This window comes from Crocuta crocuta, unplaced genomic scaffold (assembly GCF_008692635.1).
Source record: "Crocuta crocuta isolate KB4526 unplaced genomic scaffold, BGI_CrCroc_1.0 scaffold15, whole genome shotgun sequence".
Lineage (NCBI taxonomy): Eukaryota > Metazoa > Chordata > Mammalia > Carnivora > Hyaenidae > Crocuta > Crocuta crocuta.
In genome coordinates this window covers 3,087,791-3,112,157 of record NW_027530508.1, presented here as the reverse complement: position 1 = coordinate 3,112,157, position 24,367 = coordinate 3,087,791, and the positions used below count along the sequence as shown (strand labels likewise).

General features: G+C 46.1%; 1 protein-coding gene across 1 annotated transcript; it reads right to left on the bottom strand.

Moving 5' to 3' along the window:
* Nucleotides 1–734: 734 nt before the first annotated feature.
* LOC144233913 (signal-regulatory protein beta-1-like) lies at nt 735–23,938 on the bottom strand. Its single transcript, XM_077766994.1, has 6 exons — nt 23,798–23,938; nt 14,433–14,792; nt 9,969–10,289; nt 9,041–9,382; nt 3,731–3,838; nt 735–3,224 (listed from the first exon to the last, which is right to left on the bottom strand). The coding sequence occupies exons 1-6, from the start codon at nt 23,868–23,870 to the stop codon at nt 3,205–3,207; spliced, it is 1,224 nt and encodes a 407-aa protein (XP_077623120.1). The 5' UTR covers nt 23,871–23,938; the 3' UTR covers nt 735–3,204.
* Between the last annotated feature and the right edge of the window lie 429 nt (nt 23,939–24,367).

Here is a 24,367-nt window from a genome sequence, read left to right as displayed (position 1 = left end):
GGGTGGGGCTGGGGGGCCTGGGCGGGGCGGGGGGCTTTGTCTGCCGATGCGCTGAGCCCACTGGAGTGAGGAGATCAAGTTCCCTCTGTGTCTCAATCACCCAAAACACGAACTCGAGGTCACATCTGCCAGTTTTTAGTGCTTTCCCTTCCCTCTAGAGTTCCAGCCAGCTAGGAGCACGGGACGCGCCTCCTCAGGGGTCCAGGCCCGCCTCGAGAGTAATGGCTGCAGGCGCGCAGCCTCTCCCAGCCAGCCAGGCACCCGCACAAAGAAGCAAATCGCGAGCACAGCCCCTCCTGGGCGACTTGGAGCGTGGAGGGGCCTGACGCGCAGGTATTTTGTGCGCAAAGATTTTCTACACCCCGAGCGGAGGTTTTCCCCCCGAGCGGAGGTTTTTCTGTTTCGGACTCTCTTTTTCCCCTCTCACTCCCCACAGAGGGGGTGGCCCGTCTCTCCAGTCTCCAATCCAGGCCCGATTTTTACTTCCCCAGTTCGCACTCACGTTAGAAGGCTTTCTCAGTGGAATCTGCGTCCTTTCTCTCCCAATCTCTTGGGTGTGGTACGTTTTCCTATGGCTTCAGATCTTTTCTGAGTGATGCCTGGGCGTGAGTGCAGGTCCGGAGCTCCCTACTTCTCCTCCATCTTGCCCCTCCTCAGTTTCCTCTCTTATTAATGTCTTACATTATGTATGCTACATTTGTTATAAATAATGAATCAATATTGGTACATGATCATTAAGCAAAGCTTATAATTTATTAGATTTTGTATTGGGTTGGGATGTTGTAATAAAACACCATAAACTGGATGCCCTGTACAATAGGAACCAATTCCTACAGTTCCAGATCCTGGAAGTCTAAGATCAAGGTGCCAGGATATTGGGGTTGTGATGTTTCTTTACCACAATAGCAAAGTGAGTGGTTGTGTTGACTTTTGGTCTCCCTGCAATGAAACCAGGTGACATTGTATAAAAGTGAAAAAATGGTGAAAAGGTATGGGCACCAAGCTGAAAATGTGCCGGAGAATCGAGAAAAGATGAGGCTAGAGGTGAAGTTCGAAGTGAATGTGAGTGGCGTTCATAAAGCCATGGAGACATTCATGGAAATGCTGCCAGGGGTATGGTTTTCAGAGTCTAGATATGCAGGCAGAGCAGCAGAGTGAAAGCAAGCTTACCACGTACCTCAGGATGGTGCGAGGAAGGGGGAGGGGGGTAGGGTGGATGAAAATGTTCCAGAAGAAGTGACACCAGAAAATATTCACAAATATGTTGTAAGGAGTTCACAGCATTGGAAGTGCAATAATGTTGGAAGTTGATCCCAATTGAGAAATAAGTGAGATAACAGAGAATTTGTTTTATTGTAAACTGTGCAGTTACAAGGAGGCAAGCACTCTGCAAATTTCTCTAGATCAGTCTTTTAAAAAAACCATTCCCTTTTCAAGTTTTCCTTTTTTAAATTAAAAAGTTTAAAATGTTATTTCTTTTATCTTTTTAAGAGACAGACAGCAAACCAAGGAGGGAAAGAGACAAATCCCAAGCAGCCTCTGTGCTCTTCAGGCAGAGCCCAATGAAGGGTTTGAAACCATGAACTGTGAGATCATGACCTGGGCCCAAGTCAGGAGGTGGACGCTTAACTGACTGAGCCACCAGGCACCCCACTCGGCCTTTCACCCTTTCTATTGTTTCAGATGACCATTTACCAAATGAATCATAGTTTCACTGTCTTTTCATGTCCCTATACATCCATAAGTGTCAGTTGGAGGGTTTCCAATGTGTTGATCAAAGATTCTAAAATTCACAGAAAAAATGTGAACTTTTTGTTCTGCTTATTGAGATCACTTCCTATGGTTTCAGGTCCATCATCATTGTTTCGGTCCTGCACCACCGTGCAGAAGAGCACTGTCTCCATTTATCATGTTGGCCGATCTTAAGTTCTAGGGAAAGGTTCATTCGGATATGAGCTGTGGGGATTGTGTGAAATACAGGAATTGCTATCTTATGTGGGTGGTTAATGGAAGGTGTATTTAATAGACTGACATGTGAGAAGAGCTTGAAAGAGGGAGAGACTGAGGCATGCACATCTGTAGTGGGAAGAAGCAGAGGAGGGATACATTTGACTTCCACTTCCCTAGGATCACTGTGGCTGACACTGGAGAGCCTTTAGGGAGATAGCAATGGTCCAAGATGGGATATTCTTGGCTGGGACGGGGGAGCAGGACAGGAGTGAGCAGAGTGCAGGTTCTGGGTGGAGCTCACTGGTGTGAGGGAGGAAGCTTGCACTCGCACCTGAGAGCTTTTCAGGAATTTTTCAAGCTCGTTATATAACTGTTGGCAGCTTGAAATTGGCCACATTGGGTGTATCGGCACCACAGAAGTCGATAAGCATCACAAATAAGGCTTCTTTTTCTGTCCAGGCATAGAATGTGTAACACCGTCTGGTTACTGGACATACATTATGAAAGCAGAGACAAATATAGGATATAAAGAAGGAAATCAAGGAAGGTTCCTGACTTCTGGACCTCCAGCACGTGTACATGAGCAGAGGGCCAAAAAGGACGAAGGTGATAGTAGAGTTAGTGTTCCCATCACAGGGAGAGGAGGAAATCTTCTCTCTGGGTTTGAGGAGTAGGACAGATTGGCAAATGGGATGAGAATCCTTGCTTTTCCCTTCAAACCAGGAGGGGATTCATTTGTATTCAAGATGGATTGAAGTACCTTACCAAGGCTAGGGAGTCTGGGAGTTGGCAGGAATAACCCATGAGAGCATGGACTTGATTGTGTAGTTCATGACCACAGTCCCCAGGAAATGGATGAGAGATAAACTAGTGTCTGTACAAAGACTTGTTTCTCACATTCTGGTGAGATATCCATGTGTAAGTCTCCAAAGACATTCCCATGGGCCCTGCTCAGACCCAGGTATGAAGACCCGTTCAGGTAGGAATGAATATGGGGTCTAAAGAACGGTGAGAAGGAGCAGAAGGAACTGTGGCAGGTGGGCCTCTGGCGAAGAAGGCATTTGGGGCAGAGTTGTGGAAGCTTCTAGTTGTTTCTTGTCTTAGGCTGGGCCTCTCATGGAAGGAAGGAGGCAGCAGAGACTGAGGGTGGCTTGTAGCAGGGGATGAAGGAAGGAGCTATGGACCCATGTTCACATTTCATGATCTTCTCACCATTCCAGAAATGTTCTTCACATGTCTCCTATGTCCTTGGTGCTATTTTCCTCCTGGGACACCTGTTGTGAGAGGACAGGCAGCCCCTGGACATGGACTCTGCCTCCTCAGCCTTCCTCCTTAGGTCCCAATCCCCCTTCCAAACCCCTTCAATCTGTCCCCCAGAGGGTCAGAGCGGGAGCTGTCCTCTGAGCAGCCAGCAGGCACCTGTCAGCATTCTGCTAACTGTGGACTCCTTGTGTCCAAAGAATCTAGAGATGCTCTCCAAGGGGTTTCCCACCCAGCTGTCACTCATTCAGCCCACTCCCTTCCCAGAAGTTGTAGGTCTCTATGTACATCCTTTCAAAGCCCCTGACTCCATCCATCTCTTACAGAACCCAATAGTCTTCCTGGAAGTTGGGAACCTCCAAGAGGGATCCCTGAGGCTCCAGGGGACATGAAGGGAGGTGTGTCACCTGCCTTTACCCCAGGTGGGCGCTGACCCTGTGTGACCTGTGGGCTGCCCCCTCACACTGAACTGGCTCCTTCTGGGATGGGCCTTGCCCTGCCCTCCTCGTCCATAACTCACAGTCAATCCCTTGCTTCCTGTGGACATAGATGGCAGAGACAGTGACGAGCAGCAGCAGCTTGGGGCCCAGGAAGAGAACCACCAGGAGTGGAGTGGACAGTTCTCGATCTGGAAATGAAGGGACAGGACAGAACATTAGAGAGAGATCCATGAGTCCACTCTGGAGGTCTAGGGCCTCCACTTACTCCATCTGAGGAGACCTGGACCCATCAGTGCTCTAAAGCTCATGAATCTCCCCTGTTTGGAGGCTCCAAGCAGATCTCAGGGTAAGAAGTACATCATCACCCTCATCCCTTCTCAGGCTACCAGGTGTCCTTCCTGAGGGAAGGGGTGGAGACACGAGCACTCAGTAACATGTATGTGAGCTTTATTGACTTGGTCCCCACACCCTATGGTGCAGGACTTCCATCCTCTTTCAGATGAGGGACCAGGCTCATAGTTTACAGAGGGCCACAAGGTGAGTGGGATATCCCTCACTGCTGTCCCTTAGGATGAATCTGAGACCGTGTGTGTGGACCGGGATAAGTCCATCCTTTCAGGGTCATAGGGACGAATGTCAGTGTGGCCTCAAGTAGAGTGAGGACAGTGTCATGTGACATTGCACAGTGCATGAATCCCCTTCTTTGTTCTGCACGGGAGTCTCTACAACCCCAAGTTCTTGTGCTGAGGGAGCCCTCAGGTTGGCCTGACCGCACAAGACCTGCTGGTCAGAGAATACCCTGGTTAGGAACAGATATGGGGTCTAAATGTGGGAGGGGCCTCAAACACCATCCAGACCACCAGGATCCCAGTGCCAACATCAGGTACTCTCCTTCTGTTGCACATAGATCATTGGATCTGGAGGGACAGCTTCAGATTCTTTGCCTTTTTACAAGGACTGGATTTTGCTCTTAGATTTACATCAAGAAATTAAAATACGTTTTTGAAACACATGGAATAATCTTAGAGAAAGGAGCAAAGGCCCAACATTTTTACCCCTGGAATGTTGGAGCTCAGCAGCTCTCAGCTGGGCGGCCCTTTGGACTTTTTCTCAGTTGAAAGAGCTGCATTTCACATGTTTGCACCTGCTTCTAGAGGGTGGTGTGCAGCAGAAGACTAGAAGTTGTTATACAGAGGTTTGTCCCTCTGTGCTATTTAAATAACTCAAAAATGACGTCCAGTTTGCCTGTTTTCTGTGCAAGTGTGACTTTTCTGTGCTGCATTATGTTCAATATCTCCCTTTGCCACTGTTGCCTCCTTTCCTAACTCATACCTGTGAATCAGGCACCTCACCACAGTGAGCTTTCTCCCTGCTCATATGATTTAGAGCCTGCTTCCCAATCCAGGTGACCTGTGGAGTTGGTCTGCGAGGGGTTGGAAACCCAGTCTCATGTGCAGGTATAGACCTGGGTTTCAGTCCGCTGGCTGGCAAGAGGTCTCCTGCCTGGCGGGCAGAGGAAGAGGGGAAGGTCCCAGCTTGCTATGGTCACTGCTAACACCTCCCAGCGGTGACCTGGGATGGAGTAAGCGGAGGATGGGAGTGCCTGGTAATCTGGAAATCAGTTGGTCATTATAAGAACTATGGGGTGGACGACAGTTGCTGAGCATCATCCCTTCAGAGAAAGACTATGCAAAACTAAGACCTATTGATCTCTTGAAAGGTCTAGTGTGAAAGAGGACTTCTGGGCAACAGTGTGGACTCACATGTGTCAGATTTAGAGAGCAGAAAAAGCTGACGATGTATTTGCATCCAACAGAAGTATGAATGTATCAGTGCTACAAAGGATTGAACTCTCAGCTTTAGTGCACCTGTTCTGCCAGAATAGGGGTCAGTGGGGAAACATAGGAGATAGATATTGAGATGTGGGACAGGGACTTTGGGGACAAGGCATTCAAAGCCCTCGGGGTACTACTGAGTACAAGGTCTGCTGAGGACAAGGTGGCTGCTTAGCTCTGAATACAGCTTCTGAATGCAGCAAAAAGCCAATAAAAGGAAAAGAAAGTCTATGGAAACCTGGCTCTCAGAAGTCCTTGAAGAGCAATCCCAAGCTGCAAAATCTCTGGGAGACAAAAGAGAAAAATCACCAAATCCAAAAGCACAATCCCTTATGCCACTGCCGGTCCTCACCAGCCACAGGAAAGGGCAGGCAAAGAGGACAAGGGCAGCTAGCCATGTAGCCCGAGAGTTTTTTAGAATTCCAAGTGCCAATATGAAATCCAGCTTACATGAGAATATATTAGAAATGTGTCCTGCACATCGGGTCACAGATCATAGGAAATAGTTTCAAAGTATGCCTGACTTAAGACGGTTGGCCCAGATCTCCCAGAGCCCATGAGTATGTGGTCTCTTTCATAACAAGGTAGACCGTGTGGTAACTAGCTATGGTCTTGAGTGGGTCATTTTCTTGGGTGCTCAAAATGGAGCCAATGTAATCACAGAGACCTTTACAAGTGAAAGAGGGATGCAGGAGAGTGGGAGCAGGAGCCATATTGACCTCAGCAGAGGGTAGTCTGGAACAGGACCCTAGGAGTGGAACAGCAAGGACACAACTCTACCACAGTTTCCCCAGAGGGAATGCAGCCCTGCCAACTCATTGTAGACTTTCGGCCTCTAGAAATGAAAGAAAAAAATGTGTGTTGTTTTAAGCCACTAAGTGTGTGCTAATTATCACAGCAGCAATAGGAACCTGATACAGGGAGGCAGGGGCATTTTAAAAAGACAGATGTGCATAAAGGAAGTAGGCATGATTTAAAATGCATAAGTTTGGGGGAAAGGAAAAAAGATGGAAGAGGTGCTGTTTCCAAGTTGAGTGGTGAAGGGAATAAGGAAAACCGGGACAGGCAAACTTAGCATCCTGAAAGAAGAACCTGAACGATCCGAGGACTCAGAACTCTCTCCTCCAAATGCCCAAACCAGCCAACCAACCCCAGTAACATAGCTGGTTATACTAGACTGAGAAAACAAAGTATATTAAAGTAGAAGTATAATAAAATACCTCCAAACCATAAACATGAACAAAAAGATGTGCATTCTTATTCCAACTCATTGACCACTGATAGCAGTGACTAGAGCCCTGTGATGCCCAGTAGAGGGTCTGGCATCCTGGTGCAGTAGGGGTCACATAGGCATCCAGCTCTCCAACCCAGTGAACCCTAATATCCATATCCAGTCTTAGCACACTAGCAAGCTTGCTAGTTCAGGAACACTGGAAGCACCAGGAGTAACATCCCTAGTATGAGCTCCAGTGCAAGGCCAAAGACGAAAATCCTAGCCCAATCCAGTCCAGAAGAGGAGGTGTTGATGTGTCTCTTCCTGCTCTCCTGGTTCAGTACAAGACTGACCCCTGAAAATGACATGAGGTCCAAGAATAGGAGGACTCTGAAAGGTGGAAGTGGAAGGCAGGCAGGCTGGACGCCTGCAGTCTGGAAGAATACAGCACTAGATATTCTGGCTCCATGCTACTGAATCCTTGGACTCAGAAGGAGACCCAGGTGTGTCATTCACAGAAAGAAAGACTAGTATCAGTAATCCAGCTCCCATTTCAAACAATGAGGAGGCGCAAAATAAACCCAAAGCAAGTAGAACAGGGGAAAAAAAAGAGTAGAGAAAACAATGAAGTTGAAAACAAACAATAGAGAAATTTAATAAAACAAAAGTGAGTTTGTAGAACAGATGAATAAAATTGAAAAAATTCTTGCACTTTTGACATTGGAAAAAATGAAGTATTTCTAATATCAAGAAAGACATAGGATATCACTACAGACCCTACAGATATCAAAAGGATACCAAGTTAGTATTATGAGAATTCTATTTGTAGAAATTGGACAACTCAGAGAAAATGGACCAGCTTCCTTAAAAGCAAGTCTGCTACTGGCATCCAACTTGAAATGAATACTTTGAATGGCCCTAGCTATTCAGATTCTCTTCATATAAAAACAGAAAACTGTGTAGTTCCTTGTGTTTTCACAGAAAATGTCCTCCGAGCACTTAGAGATGAAATAAATCCAAGTTTGGTGCACAAAATAAAGTCTTAGAAGGCATTTTGGAAAATCTGAATATAGGTCCTATTTTAGCTGGTAGTAGGGAATTACTGTTAATTTTACAAAGTGTGTAATGGTATTGGTTTTGTAGAAAAACCAAAGTCATTAATCACATGACCACACAATTATGGACTGCATTTGCAACTGGATGTGCATCCATGACAAAGTCATTATTGGACACAATCATGCAATACCTCTAGTTTTAAGAGAAGTTGTTCTCCCCTTCCTAACTCTACTCTCCTAGTTGGCAGATTTTTGGACTCATTGACCTAGTGTTGGCCCAGCAATGAGGACTAAGTCCTAGAGTATGTTGAAGCAAATGGGCCTTTGAAAGGTCTTCTGGAGCAAAGAGTCCTGGAAACATGGCTCAAACTCCTCTGATGTTACATGAGAGAGAAATAAGATACTGTTTGGTCATAGAAAGGGGACCCCAAAGGTTCTTGGGAGAATGGCCAGCTGTTATACCTAACACATGTTTGTTCTACAGGCTGGTGGTCTCTGTCCTCAGGGAACAGGTATCCCTTGTCTAGTTTAGCCCATCAGCTGGACTAAGGGCAGGACATCTTCACCATCTGTCCCCCATTGCTCCCTGAGTCCCTTCTGTAAAATTACAAGCTCCCAGGGTGGTTGAAGCAGGAATATCAGAAATGACCTGGAGTTGGCATCAAATAAATGTGGAGCAGGGACAAAGGTGGCTTGTGCTATGAGCACCCAGGGTCTCCTGGGAGCCTGGTCCAGACTCAAAACTCCATCCTCAAGATTCCCTTCCAGAATTTGAGAGGTGCTGGGGTGAGGATAGAAAAATGTAAGAGGGATAGATGTCAGGCCAAGGTGAGAAAGAACAGAGGAGGGGGTGGCTGGCCTGGCATGATGTCGAAAGTCCTGTTAGGTGAAGGTGCAGTAGGCAGGAAGCTTGCAACAGGAGCATCTTCCTCCAGCTGTTCTTTCTTTCTCTAATGCATGTTTATTTTGAAATTTCTAAAAAACTATGTACCCCATGAGGTGGGTGGGGGCGGGAGGGGGCTGATGGGCATGGAGGAGGGCACTTGTGGGGATGAGCACTGGGTGTTGTATGGAAACCAACTTGACAATAAACTATTTAAAAAAAAAAAGCTGTGTACCAAAATCTTACACTGGTGTGTGGACTATGGGGAGGGAAGCTCATATCAAAATTCTACTTTATAACTATAGACTTCTAGATTATTCTATAATAGGCATGGATTACTGCTTTTTTCATGAAAAAAGAAAACAAAATTTGAAGCGCCAGAGAAGTTAGCATGTTAGCCTCACCGTGGGTTACAAATGTCTCCTGGTCCTTCTGCTGGGCAGAGACCACGAGGGTATGGTTTTTGGTGACCGCGGGCTGCCCGTCATGCTGCACCTGGCAGGTGAGAACCACATTTTCCGTGTGGGCGGATATGTTCACCAGGAGCCAGCTTGTCCAGTTAAAGGTCCCATCCTTGTTCTCTATGAGGTTCAAGGCCGAGGAGGCCGTTTCTGTTCGTGACACATTTCCATTCTCCAACCAGGTCAGCTGGAGGCGCTGGGGGTAGAACTTCTTCACTTGGCAAGTGACCTTCACCTGGTCCCCTGTCGCGGGTTGTTGCTGGGCAACCTCCACGGTGGGTGGAACTGAAACAGCACAGAGCAGAAGCTCTGACCTCATGAAACAGACACATCACAGGGGAGGGGCTCGAGATCTTAGCTCCCCCCAGACAGCAAGGGAGTTACCCAGAACAGTGCTAGGCATGCAGCAAGTGCTCAAACAGTGAGGGTAGTGTTTGCATGTGAATGAAATCCCTAAGCACACTGCTCAGTACACAGTAGGTGCTCAAGGACTGGTAGCTCCCATTAGGGTAATAATGAATGAAATCAAGATCCAGAGCCCCTGGCATGCAGCTGGAATAGAATAACTAGCAAAATACATGAAATCACCAAGCATATAGTGGTTAGATTACAGGAGGTGCTCCCAATAGCATGGCTATGGGAAGGTAATGAAACTACCCAGCACAGTGCTTGGCACGTGGTAGGGGTTCACCTGGAATCTGCCATATAAAACAGTAGGAGTGACTGTGACTCTGGGTGCCCGGTGATGGGGAGGGTCTGTCAGGAATCAGGTTCCGGGGGGTGGAAGGCTGGGAGCACAGAGTGGGGGAAGGGCAGGCTGGGAGGCTTGGGGGCCAGGCGTGGGCTTGGGCTGGGGGTGACGGGCATCTACCTCGCAGAGTGTCAGACAGGTTGGCCGTCCCACGAAGAGGAGGGCCCCCCTGCAGCGTCTCGTGGGCCACCTCGCAGATGAGCTGGGAGCGGACGTCCCCCGGGGCCAGCACCAGCGTGGCGCTGCTGGAGACGCTGTAGGAAGCGCTGTCTCCCTCTGGGTCCACGGTGGTCCGGGAGGCTGGCAGCTCGTTCCCGTTTTTGAACCATTTCAGGGTGACGTTTCTGGGGGAGAAGCCGTGGGACTCGCAGGTGAAGCTCACTGGCTGCTGGGGCGTGACCCTGGCCGTGGGGCCCGACACCACGGGGGGAGAGGGTTTGGCTACAAGAGGAGCATTTATGAAGAGTAAGCACGACCGTGGTCATCGTCCCCAACGACAGGTGTGTGACACTGTGCAGAACGTCACACGGATTCTTTTTCAGCCCTTCTGATAGTGCTGGGAGGGTGGGGTCAGAGATTGACTCGGAGTCGGGGGCAGGGCCCACGTGCAATTCCAGCCTGAGTTCCAGGTCCCCGTTGTCGTCCCTGCCAGGGGACTTCCCACCCATGTGGGCACAGGAAGGACATTTCTGGTGGGTGTCACTCTTGGTCTCCACCGTTCTGAGCTGCCTCCCCAAACTCCTTCCCGCCTCTGGAGAGCGTATGCAGCAGTAGGTGCAGGGGTGGGGACATGGAGATAGTGAGACCTGGACCCCCACGACAGCCGTCACCTGGTGCCCAGCCACCTGCAAGTGTGGAGTGACACAGCCCAGTCCACCCTGTGAGATGGGACAGCCAGCCTTTCTCCTTCCTGTGTGGGAGTGAGGGGCACGCAATGCAGACAGTTTTGCTTTGAATGTTAACACTGAAAATGCTTCTCAGAACCAAAATAAAGTCAGATCTATCTTCATCCTAAACTTAATTTTGCCTGAATTTCTCCTCAAGAATTTATGAATTTACTCAATTTTTCAATCTTTCCACAATATTCCATTGGTGTAATCTACGCTATTCCTGAGTCAGAGAGGGAGTGTGAGGGTTGTTCTAGTGAATCTGTGTTCTTCTCTTGGGTCAGGGTCGGGTTGAAAACCAAGATCACTGAGTGCTGAGGTATCAGCAGTGGTTAAGTTCTTCTGCTTTTTTTTTTTTAAATATAGTTGATTGTCAAGTGGGTTTCCATATAACACACAGTGCTCATCCCAGCAGGTGCCCTCCTCCATGCCCATCACCCATTTTCCCCTCTCCTCACCCCCATCAACCCTGTTTGTTCTCAGTATTTCAGAGTCTATTATGGTTTGACTCTGTCCCTCTCCTTAACTATTTTCTCCCTCCCCCTCCCCCTCCTCTATGGTCCTCTGTTAAGTTTCTCCTGTTCCACATATGAGTGAAAGCACATGGTGTCTGTCTTTCTCTGCCTGACTTATTTCACTTTGTATAATAGCCTCGACTTCCATCCATGTTGCTACACATGACCAGATTTCATTCTTTCTCATTGCCATGTAGTATTCCATTGTATAGATAAACCACATCTTTTTGATCCATTCATCAGTTGATGGACCCTTAGGCTCTTTCCATGTTTTGGCTGTTGTTGAGAGTGCTGCTATGAACATTGGGGTACATGTGCCCTGATGCATCAGCACTCCTGTATCCCTTGAGTAAATTCCTAGCAGTGCTATTGCTGGGTCATAGGGGAGTTCTAGTGTTAATTTTTTGAGGAACATCCACACTGTTTTCCAGAGGGGCTGCACTGGTGGTTAAGTTCTTAAGAGCAGGTGGAAGCGCTCCTGTGTCCTGGAAGCAAACACATCAGTGACTCGAATGGGAGAGCATTTCACCCATCCAATGTGTCGTTATTTCCCAATACCTTCTATAACGGTCAGCAGAGGGCACACATTACAGTTATGTGTAATTGTGAATATATAACTTCCTTTTTAAAGCACGTCAAACATACTGAGGAAATTGGAAGGAAGTGTCACTAGTGTAAGTCAAGTCGTACAAAGGTCAGCTGTCCAGACACCCCTAGTGGGACAAGGGATGTGATTAGTTGTGTCAAAAGTGTCCTGGGCCCCTGATGCGAGGCTGACCCATCCTACCTCTCAGCTCCTTCATCCCGCGCCTGCACTGTGCTGGGGTTTCTGCTGTGTCCCCAACATTCATGAGACACTGACCATGTGCCAAGCCCTGCTGCAAGCTCCTTTCATGAATTCACACACTCAGTCCCTGCAGCAGCTCTGTGGGCCGTGTGGTCACAGAGACAAGGACACAGGGCCCAGTGTGGGATGACTCAGCAGAGGTCATAGAGTCAGGAAGGCAGAGTTGGTTGGGAGCCTAGTGGGTAGGATCAGCCACGCTCTCAGTTGCTGCATTCTTGAGTGGACACTCAAGAACCACCTACCCCCCACATCTGGGGCTTTCTGGACCATCTCTCCAAACCTCAGACCCCTGACCAGCAGCCCGATTATCTCCACGGCACAGATGGGACACGGAGGACCTCAGAGACACTGAGACTAGCCCAGGATCAGACAGGTCTGGGAGGGGCACTCAGGGCTCACTGAGGGTCTGTCCTCTCACACGGCTCACTGTGTCCCCCTAACGTCCTGCCAAGGCTGGTGTGATGATCCCTGTGCTACAGGTGAGGAAATGGAACCCAGAAAAGGGAGCTGTGTCAAAACTGGGAAGGAACATCTGGAATGGGGCCACCTCCTGTATGCCGGTATGCAGACAGAGCCCCTCAGTTCCTTCCAGCTCTCCTAAGAGGAGTCTGCGATTATGACCATTTTACAGGTGAGGAGGCTGAGTCTGAGAGAAACAAGGGGCTGCTCCTCTCCCCCAACTGCATCCCAGGGGGACTTATGGTGGCCTCCAGCCTTCTCGTCACAACAGAATAAGTGCTCCATCTTCTGGAGCCAACAGTGACTGCCACCCTCTTTTCCCTCTGGGACTCTCCACTACAGGCAGTTCTGGGAAGGGTCCCTGCAGGTGCCCAGGGCTGCGGACCCTGTAGCAAAAGAGGTAATGGATGGAATCTGGAGAGCTGAGTCTAGAAAATGAACTCTTGTTCACGGAGCTCTCTGTCACTTTCTGTCTGCAGAGCCTCGAATGGGGTTCCCTGGGTGGTGTTTCTGGGATTGTGAGGACCCCTTTGCTCTCCACAGGCCCCCGCCACTCTCCCCAGGCTGCTCACCAAGGAGCAACATCCCACAACAGGGAAAGACTCCAGATGTTCTTCCGTATGTGTAGCCGTGTCCTAGAAGAACAGGCTCACACTTCTTGAGACGTTTCGTGTCTGTCTGATCCGGGGTGTAATGCTAGCCCCACCTCCTCCAAGGACTCGTTTTTGTTAACACTTACTACTGAAGAAAAGAACATAGCAAGGTTTTCAAGGAGAGACTTGGGGCTCTCTCCACTATGACCAGCACAGTGACGGCACAGAGCAGGGCTGTGAGTCAGGCTGCTTGGGTTTCAATCTTGGCGCCTCTGCCCGCTGAGGTCAGGTGCCCTGGCCTTAGTGTCCCCACCTGTAAAAGGGGCAGAAATGGCCCCTCCCCACTGGTGATTTGAGAAAAAGCCATGATGAAGACACAGCGTGTGGCCTGAGGCCCTCCCTGGTTCCTCTGTCTCCATCCGTTATCTTCCAGGGCATCATCTGGGTGGGCAGACGATACAGATCTGCCTGGAGGTGGAGCCTCATACAGCTGTGGTGACCAGGCAAGGGACATACCACTGGGACCTTCTGTAATACCCGCATAATCAGGATCAAGCCACCTTTCCTCCCTATGTCTGGGGGTATGAGGAGACTCAGTTGCTACTGTGAGAGTCAGTCCCTGAATCACAGGAACATTTTCCGGCCAGACACACAGTAAGTGACCAACATCTGGCATTTCTTCTACCAAGGGCGGCAGAGTAACCAGGGCTTCTGTGTCTCTTCTCCCTGTGATATCCTGGATGTTTATAAGGAAATTCATCTCTCCCTTCCCTGTGCTGGGTGCACTTGTCCTCACAAGAGGGAGGGGAACATAAGCTTCATGAGTGAGGAGGCCTTGCCTATTTTGTTTCCTGCTACTCCCACAGTACCCAGAGCAGAGCCTGCACACAGCATGTGCTTAGTAAGTGCTGAGTAGAAAGAACACTGGCCACATCGATGTAAGTGCTATCTGGAGACAGGGGTGAGGTGAGTCTTTGTGACTGAGCAGGTCACTCAGACCTTCTGTCCCTCATTCTGGAACCAGAGGGCTGGTAGGAATGGAAAAATGAAGAGCTTGGAGCCTGCTGACTGAGGGTCCAGATTTTTCCAGTGTTTACCAGCTGAAGGGCCTTGAGCAAACAGCACAGCCTCCCCAGGCCTCAACTTTCCTGATCCATGGAAGGGGTTGATTAAGGAGAACCTATAACAGCAGTTGATCCTTATCTGTTGCTCAGACAGTAGAAGGCATCCTTACTGACTTGTTGTCACAACCAGGGGATGAAGGAGGCCCACACCACACTCACCACTCACGGTGACCTGGGTGCCGGGTCCAGACTTAAACTCCACATCAGGGGTCCCTTTCTGGAACTTCACACAGTAGTAGGTTCCCGTGTCTGCTGGGGTGATGTTACTGATGCGGATGGAAAAGTCCGTGTTGTTTCTCCTTGTGGTGTCTGCAACATTTATTACTCGAGGCGGTGGGTGGTATCCTCCTTGGAAACTGAAGATTAACTCCCGGTCTGGCCCTGTCCCCCTGAACCACTCCACCTTCCCGATGGGGAGCAGGGAAGTCAAGGTGCAGCGCAGAGTGGCCGTCTCTCCGGCTGCCACAGACACCGACCTCTCAGGCTGGATCACCTGCAGCTCCGCCTCACCTGCCACACCTGGAGGGAACACAAAGCAGGTGTTTCTCATCCTGTGTGAGCTCGTCTGTCTTCTCAAGTGTTTATCCACAACAGCTTTCACTGACCGAGTGCACACCGTGAGTGAGCCTGAGCTCAGCACGCTGCATGTACCCGGCACATAACCCTCATTATGAGCCTGTAACATGGGGACCCTATTACAGCTGAGGACACTAAACCACAGAGAGATCGAGTGAAGTGGCACCCGGCAGGAGGGAGTGCCTCAGCCCTCTCTGAAAGCCCCGTGCTTCCCCAAATGACTCTGCGTGTCTACCGTCTGTCCTCTTCTGGTGTTACACTTTCTGAACCCCTGCATCAGTAGGACCATGAGACTTCTTTAGACCATTGTGTGTGAGTTACAGTGATGGATGGATTAGTTTTCTGGGCTGGGCATTTAACTTCCAGAACCCTCTATGGACCGACTTCCCTTCTCCACAAGCACATGCACATGCTGGGGTTTGTTCCATCAGCTTGGATAACTGAGTGGCAGTGATGGGCAGAGCTTTCAACACGCAAAAAACATGTACTTGAATGAGAAGTAAAACAGTCTTTCCAAAATCTGTTGGGTTTATTTCTCATATCATAATCAGTTTAGTTTCTGAATGCTATTGCAACACATTATTTAAAACCTTAATGGCTTAAGGTGGGTGTGCGTGCGTGTGTGTGTGTGTGTGTGTGTGTACTACATCTGAAACAGAGCACCATTGTGACGGGGCGGGGGGCAAAAGAGAGAGGGAAACAAACCGTAAGAGACTCTTAATGATAGAGAACAAACTGAGGTGTGATGTACGGAGGTGGGTGAGGGATGGACTAAATGGGGTGAGTACAAAGGAGGGCACTTGTTCTGATGAGCACTGGCTGTCATATGTCAGTGATGAATCACTAAATTCGACTCTTGAAACCAATATTACGCTATGTACTAACTCTCTTGAATTTAAATAAAAATTAAAAGCTCTTAATGTCAAAACCTACAGAAATTTATTTTCTTAAAATTCTTGAGGTCAGAATTTCAAAGTTGTGTGGCTGGGTGAAAATCAAGGGTGAGCTGAGCTTCGTTTCTTCTGGAGTTATGGTCTTCATCTTTCCAAATTCTAGGAGCAGCCCATAATCCTTTTCCCTTCTTCCAGTCACTCCAAACTCTTGCCTCTCTTGTCACCTGTCCTTCTTTAACTTTGACTCTCCTACCTCATTCTTAGAAGGATTCTTGTGAATACATTTGGGCCACTTTGATAATCTAGGATATAATCTCCCCATTTAATAGTCTTCAGCTGGGGCGCCTGGGTTGCTCAGTCGGTTAAGTGCCTGGCTTCGGCTCAGGCCATGATCTCACAGTTCGTGGGTTCGAGCCCTGCATTGGGCTCTGTGCTGACAGCTCAGAGCCTGGAGCCTGTTTCAGATTCTCTGTCTCCCTCTCTCTCTGACCCTCCCCTGCTCTCGCTATCTCTCTCTCAGAAATAAATAAAACATTAAAAAAAATAGTCTTCAGTTTATAACTTCTGCAAAATCTCTTTTGCCATATAAGACAAAATTATTCACAGGTCCTGGGTGTTATACCATGGACTTCTTGGGGGGGGGCATTGTTCTCTCTACCACATATGTATCCCCAGACTTCTATCCAAAAGCAGTTACTGTAAAAAAACTGTTGTGTGAGTCATCATTACACAGGCTGAGAAGTAGGCAACTTACTGGAACCTGGAAGAAAGTCTTTTCAGGCAGTGAAATGGTGATATCGTTTGTGAAATAAAATGAGAAATCCAAACAGAACCAGAAACTAATTTGACAATAAACTATTTATAAAAAAAAAATTAAAAAAAAAAAACAGAACCGGGAATCGAGCATTTTCAAACATATAGAAATAAAACAACTCATTCTAAACAAGTCAAAAGCTAAGCAAAAAAGAATTACAATGGAATTTAGAGAACACTTTGAGATGAACGAAAATAGAAACACAACTTGCCAAAACCTACAATCTGCAGTGAAAGCAGCTCTGGAGGTAAGGTTATGGCTGTAATGCCTACATTTAAAGAGAGGAAAGATCACAAATCGATTAATAACTATACACTTTGAGAAATCAGAAAAAGAAGAGGAAAAATAAACCAGAAACTAGCAGAATAAGGGCTAGTATCTCTGTACTATATATAAATAACTGTGAAAGAAAAACAACAGAGGGAAACTTTTTTGCACTGTTAGTGGGGATGCAAACTAGTGTGGCCACCTTAGAAAACAGTATGGCGGTACCTAAAATAAAATTAAACATAGCACTACCCGTATGGCCCGGCAATTGCACCTATTAGGTATGTATACAAAGGATACAAGAATGTTAATTTGAAGATGCATATGAACCCCATTGTTTATAGCAGCACTTCAACAATAGCCAAGTTATGGAAAAAGCCAAAATATCCATCAGCTGATGAATGGATAAAGACGGTGTGGTGTATACAATGTATATATACTATATACATATAATATACTAACCTACATACTGTATACTGTATATAGCATATAATATACATCCTATCTACTATAATATAATGTATATGAATACTATCCAGTGATGAAAAAGAATGAAATCTTGCCATTTGAAATGACATGGATGGAACTAGAGTATTATGCCATGTGAAATAAGTCAGTCAGAGGAACACAGATACCAAATGAATTCACTCATATGTGGAATTCGAGAAATTCAACAGATGAACATAGAGGGAGGGAAGTAAAATAAGATAAAAAGAGAGAGAGAGAGAGGCAGACCGTAAGAGACTCTTAAACACAGAAAACAACCTGAAGGTTGCTGGAGGGCAGATAAGTGGCAGGGGGAATGGGTTGAATGTGTGATTGGCATTAAGGAGTTCACTTTTCAGGATGAGCTCTGGGTGTCATATGTAAGAGCTGAATCACTGGATTTTACTCTTGAAGCCAAGACTAAACTGGGTGTTAACTAACTTGAGTTTACATAAAATCTTAAGAGGAAAAATAAAGTCAATATCAAAAGTCAAAAATCAAGTGCGTTTATTTTATTTTTAAAATTTTTAGTGTTTATTTATTTTGAGACAGATTGAGACAGAACATGAGTGGGTGGGGGAGGCAAGATGGCGGAAAAGTAGGGAGCTCCGTACATTTCACTTGCCCCCATATCTCACACAGAGAAGGCCTGAAGCCATAGGAACCCTTACAGAATCCAGGAGTTTGGGAGGAAAAGGAGACAGAGTCCACTGAGAAAACCTTACGGCGTGAGTGTGAACTGGGGAAGATAAAATCAGGCTGGGACTGGAGACACAAGGAGGGGGGGGGGGAATTCCCCTCTGCGGGGAGCCACAGTGAGTCTAAGGGGGAAAAAAGAGTCGCTGAAACTGCTCAAGACGCTGTCCCTGTCGCTGGAGAAGAGAAAAACCTCCCCTCGGGACACAGAGGGACCCGGTTTCCTGCTGTCTAGCTGACCCTGGGCAGGACGCACTGGTACCAGGCGACCGGGAGTGAAACTGCTCCTCGCTTGCCAGCCCGACCTGGAAGAGACGGGATCAGCTGCTTCTGGCTCAATCCCCAGGGGGAAGGCGAGAGGCTTGAAGCTGCTCTGAGGGGCTCGCCTGCGAGTTTATATTTCTGGCAATTTCAGTGGGGCGCGCAGACTGAGATCTGGAAATGAGGCCTGGCCTGGCATATAGAGCACGGCCCACCTTGGCTATGCCCCCGGCACAGGGAGTTTACACACCTAAAAAAGTGAGTTGCAACGCTTTGTTCAAGAAGGGACTGGAGCGCCACCACTCTTCTCCCCACAACCGCCAAGGCAGGACTCCCGCAGGACTCACTGGATCAGACCATGCCCATCCCTGCTAGAGAGCTGCCCTCTTATTTTATTTTAATTTTTTTTTATTAGAGCCAGGGTAAGACCAACATGGATGCACTGAACTGATTAATTCTGGTCACTGACTTGCTTAAACAGTCACATTTAATCCATACTCTAGATGTAAATTCTACACCTACCTACCTTTTCATCTCTTTCTCTCTGGAGTAATCAGACTATATACTTTCTCTGGATAACACCATCGTCATTTCTTTCGCCTCTTCTCCAACCATATTCCACTTTTTCGCTCTTTGAAAAAAGCTGCTTATTCCTTCTGTCTGCTCATTTAATTTCCAATTTCGCCTCATCCCCACCCTGTCATTTCTCTCTTTCTCTATGTTCTTGCACCAGCACTGCATATACCCGGCTATTTATTTGTAGCTGGGAAATCTGGTTACATGCTTTCGACTGTTCTTTGTCTATTGGGTTTCTTCTTTTTTCCTTTTCTTTTCTTCTTCTTTTATTTTTTATGTATTTTTATTTCTTATTATTCACCTTTCCTCCTTCCTCTTTTCTTTAACGTTTTCCCTTTCGGTTTGCGTGTTTGTTGGATTTGTCTGTGCCTTTGTGTGCCTTTGTTCCCTGTGTGTTTGTCTGTTTTCTTCTCCAGGGCTACCTCAAGAAACAAGCCAAAGTACACATGGTGGAGAGTCCCAAATACCACTACGAGTAGAAAATAAAATAACCAAGGTCTCAACAAGAGAGACCAAGAGATACCATTCAAAGAACACTTTCTGAACAGACAGGCCCTGGACAGTCAAAGTGCCTTCTTTGGTACAGCAGCACTCACAGGTGCGGAGTGCATAACAAGCTTTTAAAACTAACAAGAGATAGAAAGCTAACCAAAATGATGAAACAAAAGAGCTCTACTCCAAAGAAATTCCAGGCAGAATGACAGCTAAAGAACTGCTCAAAACAGATATAAACAACATAACTGAACAAGAATTTAGAAAAATAGTCGTAAAGTTAATCTCTGGGCTTGAAAAAGGCATGGGAGACATCAGAGAAACTATTGCTACAAAGACTATGGAGCTTAAAAATAGTTGTGATGAATTAAAAAATAGTATAAATGAGATACAAAGTAAAATGGAGGTGTTCAATGCATGGATTGAAGAGGCAGAAAGGAGAATAAGTGATTTAGAAGACACAATTATAGAAAAAGAGAGATAAACTGATACAGGAACACGAAAGGAGAGTTCGAGAGCTCAGTGATACAATCAAACGGAATAATATCTGTATCACAGGAATTCTAGAAGAGGAAGAGAGAGGGAAAGGCGCTGAAAGAGTCCTGGAACAAATTGTAGCAGAGAACTTCCCCAATCTGGGTAAGGAAACAGATGCTGAAATCCAAGAGGCACAGAGAACTCCCCTCAGACGTAACTTGAATCGATCTTCTGAACGACATATCATAGTGAAACTGGCAAAATATAAGGACAAAGAGAGAATTCTGAAAGCAGCTAGGGATAAAAGGGCCCTAACATACAAAGGGAAACCTATCAGAGCGGTGAGAGACCTATCTACTGAAACTTGGCAGGCCAAAAGGAATGGCAGGAAATCTTCAATGTGATGAACAGAAAAAATATGCAGCCAAGAATCCTTTATCCAGCAAGCCTGTCATTCAGAATAGAAGGAGAGATAAAAGTCTTTCCAAATAAACAAAAATTGATAGAATTCGTCACCACCAAACCAGCCCTACAAGAAATCCTGAGGGAGACCCTCTGAAGGAAATGTTTAAGGAACGCAAGATACCAGAGACATCACCACAAGCATAAATCCCACAAAAGACACGATGACTCTAAACCCATATTTTTCAATAATAACACTGAATGTAAACAGACTAAATGCCCCCAATCAAAAGACATACGGTAGCAGAATGGTTAAAAAAAACAAAATCCATGTATTTGCTGTTTACAAGAAACTCATTTTAGACTGGAGGACACCTTCAGATTGAAAGTAAGGAGATGGAGAAATATATATCATACTATTGGAAGTCAAAAAAAGCTGGAGTAGCTATACTTATATCAGACAAACCAGAATTTAAAGTAAAGACGGTAACGAGGGATGAAGAAGGGCATTATATAATAATTACAGGGTCTATCCATCAGGAAGAGCTAATAAGTGTCTACGCACCAAATATGGAAGCACCTAAATACATAAAACAATCACAAACAGAAACATTCTTATTGATAAGAACATGCTAATAGCAGGAGACTTTAATACTCCACTTACAGCAATGGATAGATCAACTAGAGAGAAAATCAATAAAGACACATGGACTTAAATGACACATTGGACCAGATGGATTTGACAGATATATTTAAAACTCTACATCCTGAGGCCATGGAATTCACTTTCTTCTCAAGTGCGCATGGCACATTCTCCAAGATAGATCACATACTGGGACATAAAGCAGCCCTCCATAAATATAAAAGAATTGAGATCATACCATGCACACTTCCAGATCACAATGCTATGAAACTCGAAATCAATCACAGGAAGAAGTCTGGAAAATCTCCAAAAACATGGAAGTTAAAGAACACCCTACTAAAGAATGAATGGGTCCATCAGGCAATTAGAGAAGAAATTAAAAAATATATGGAAACAAATGAAAATGAAAATACAACAATCCAAACTCTATGGGATGCGGCGATGGCAGTCCTAAGAGGAAAGGACATTGCACTTCAGGCCTATTTCAAGAAATTAGAAAAAACACAAATACAAAATCTAACAGCACACCTAAAGCAACTAGAGGGAGAAAAACAAGACCATCCCAAACCCAGTAAAGAAGAGAAATAAAAATAAGGGCAGAAATCAACAATATAGAAACCAAAGAAACAGTTGAACAGATCAATGAAACCAAGAGTTGTTTTTTTGAAAAAATAAACAAAATTGACAAACCTCTAGCCAGGCTTCTCAAAAAGAAAAGAGAGAGCACTCAAGTAGACAAAAATCATGGATGAAAATGGACTGATTACAAACAACCACTCAGAAATACAAGCAATTATCAGGGAATACTATGAAAAACTATATGCCAACAAATTGGACAACTTAGAAGAAATGGACAAATTCCTAAACACACACTCACTACCAAAATTCACATGGGAAGAGATAGAAAACCTGAACAGACCCATAACTAGTGAGGAAATCGAATCAGTTATCAAAAATCTCCCAAAAATAAGAGCCCTGGACCTGATGACGTCCCTGGGGAATTGTACCAAACATTTAAAACAGAATTAATGCCCATTCTTCTCAAACTATTCCAAAAAATAGAAATCGAAGGAAAACTTCCGGACTCATTTTATGAAGCCAGCATCACTTTGATTCCCAAGCCAGACACAGACCAAGCAAAAAAAGAGAACTACAGGCCGATATCCTTGATGAATACAGATGCAAAAATCCTCAACAAGATACTTGCAAATCAAATTCAACAGCACATAAAAAGAATTATCCACCAAGATCAAGTGGGATTCATTCCTGGGTTACAGACTGGTTCAATATTCGCAAATCAATCAATGTGATACATCACATCAACAAAAGAAAAGATAAAAACCATATGATTCTGTCAATAAATGCAGAAAAAGCATTTGACAAAATACAGCATCTCTTCTTTTTTCAGGAAATGATGAGAAGCTGAGTTTCCCAAGAAGATGTTTTGGGGGAAGCCATCATTTGCATATACTCAGGAAGCAAAAGAGCCCAAGAGAAGCAAACCACAAATGCTCTTCCCGACACCCTCCCTTCCCTGCACCCATTGGCAGATCTGCAGATCCCTCAAGGGATGGATGTGGGGACACAGGGTTTGAGAAGAGGAATGGTAAGACCTGTGAGATCTAAAATCAGAATGTCTGAGTACAAATCATAGCCCTGCCATTCACCACTAAGTGATCTTGGACTTTTCCAGGACTCCTTTTCTTATTTGTAAGCTAAGGGTAGAAAAATGTCTGCCTCAGATACCAAGATCATAGGCAATGACAGACTCATGCATCTCCAAGTGTGTGTGGCACATAATAAATTCTCATGAGATTGGAAAGTTATTACTCATGATATTTCCTGAGGCCTGGAGGCATCAGCCAACACTAGATGATTGGGATCAGGATATAATTACAGGTGCAGATCTTATAGGCAGGAATCTCCGTGTCTTGTATCCCCTGTTTTCCTCTTCACTCTGACCCAGCAGGGAAGAGGCCCACCAAGGCAGTAATACACAAGTTTGTAATCATTTTATCCAGAAAGAAGTTACCTTGCCTTAGGAGCCTGGTGGAGGGTGGGCAGTAAGTTTAGAGAAGTAGAAAAAGGGGCGCTGCCAAAACATGTGTTCAATGTACATTTCATGTAGAGTGGATGTGATGTGAAGACATAATAAGGAAAGCATTTTCAAATATCCCATGTGTGTGCACATGCCTGTGCCCACTCATACGTGTACACACACACATACACAAGTGCATTCCCAAGTATATATAAAGTATGGCCCAGCATGCTAGTGTACAGATAATTTTGAGGATTACATGAAATTGTAATACATTTAAAAGCTTAGCAAAGATTTGGCACATAGGAAACATCCAACACATCATTAACCAAAGTCTGGGAGTACACACAGCAGAAACGGAACTCTGGAGTCCTTAGAGTGTGTGATAAGTGATGCCTCTTCTTCTGTTTCCCTGTCAGTATTTTCTGAGATTTCTGCAGTTAGCCTCCACTGAGAGGCCAAGCAGCATAACATGGTTAAAAGAAGGAACCGTGAAGCTGGGTGGCCTGGACATGAACCCCAGCAGCTACACTGACTTAAGTAGCTGACATTTGGCCATTAACTCTCTCTGCCTGAATTTCTCCATCTGCTGATGGGTAGTCCAGTCCTAGCTATCAGGCCGGGGTATTGTGAAGAGTAGATCATTTAATACATACAAACTGGTCCTTGTGGCAGACTGAAGCATCCCCTGTCTGGATACCGCTAGTAACCAGCTGCAGGTGATGGATCCATAGAGGAAATGCCCACATCACTGTTTCATGCTCTCAGATGACACCCAGTCCTTGGCCTTCTGTGGCAGCCCTGCGCAGCACACCTGTGCTTACCTGGAGGCCCTTAATGTCCAGGGACAGTGGCAAGTTGAGGGGGCAGGGAAAGAGAATTGTACCCCAAGGCAATGCTTACCTGTGAGTCCCAACAGCACAGCCAGCAGCAGGTAAGGAGGAGGGTGGGGCCCAGAGGCAGGGGCCGACATCATGGAAGCCTGCGCACCCTCTCTGTGCAAATATGTGTCCTGGGGAGGATGGGCCTCTGCTCTATAGAGAGGAAAGCCTGCCTCCTCCCATGATTAAGAGGAAGTGCCTATGACGGGGTGACATGGCTGTGAGGCAGCAATCTGCTTCTAGATTGTGAAATAGAAGTAAGGCAGAGAAGGCCTCACTTGGTGAGGACTCCTCTTCTTACATTTCAGAGAGAGTGGAGAGGGCCTGAAGAAATACTGCTTCCTCTCTGCATAGGTCTCCCCCCCTCCTTTGGCCTTCCCTGCTTTTGAGGCCTCAAGTTGGGTATAGAGATTACAGAAGTCAAATGGATCAATGTTTTCTTTTATGGATTGTGCTTCCTGTGTCTTATCTAAAATGTCTCTGCTCACCCAAGACCATTAAGTTCAGTTTTGTTTTTTTCCTATAATTTCTTTCTTTTTTTTTAATTTTTTTTAAAAATGTTTTATTTATTTCTAAGAGAGAGAGAGAGAGA

Excerpts from the sequence above, each read along its gene's own strand:
- LOC144233913 (XM_077766994.1), bottom strand. The coding sequence starts at position 23,870 with ATGATGTCGGCCCCTGCCTCTGGGCCCCACCCTCCTCCTTACCTGCTG. Across the intron at positions 9,383-9,968 it reads CCTGTCTGACACTCTGCGAG|TTCCACCCACCGTGGAGGTT; the intron begins GTAGATGCCCGT and ends GTGCTGTTTCAG. Across the intron at positions 3,839-9,040 it reads GGAGACATTTGTAACCCACG|ATCGAGAACTGTCCACTCCA; the intron begins GTGAGGCTAACA and ends CTTCATTTCCAG.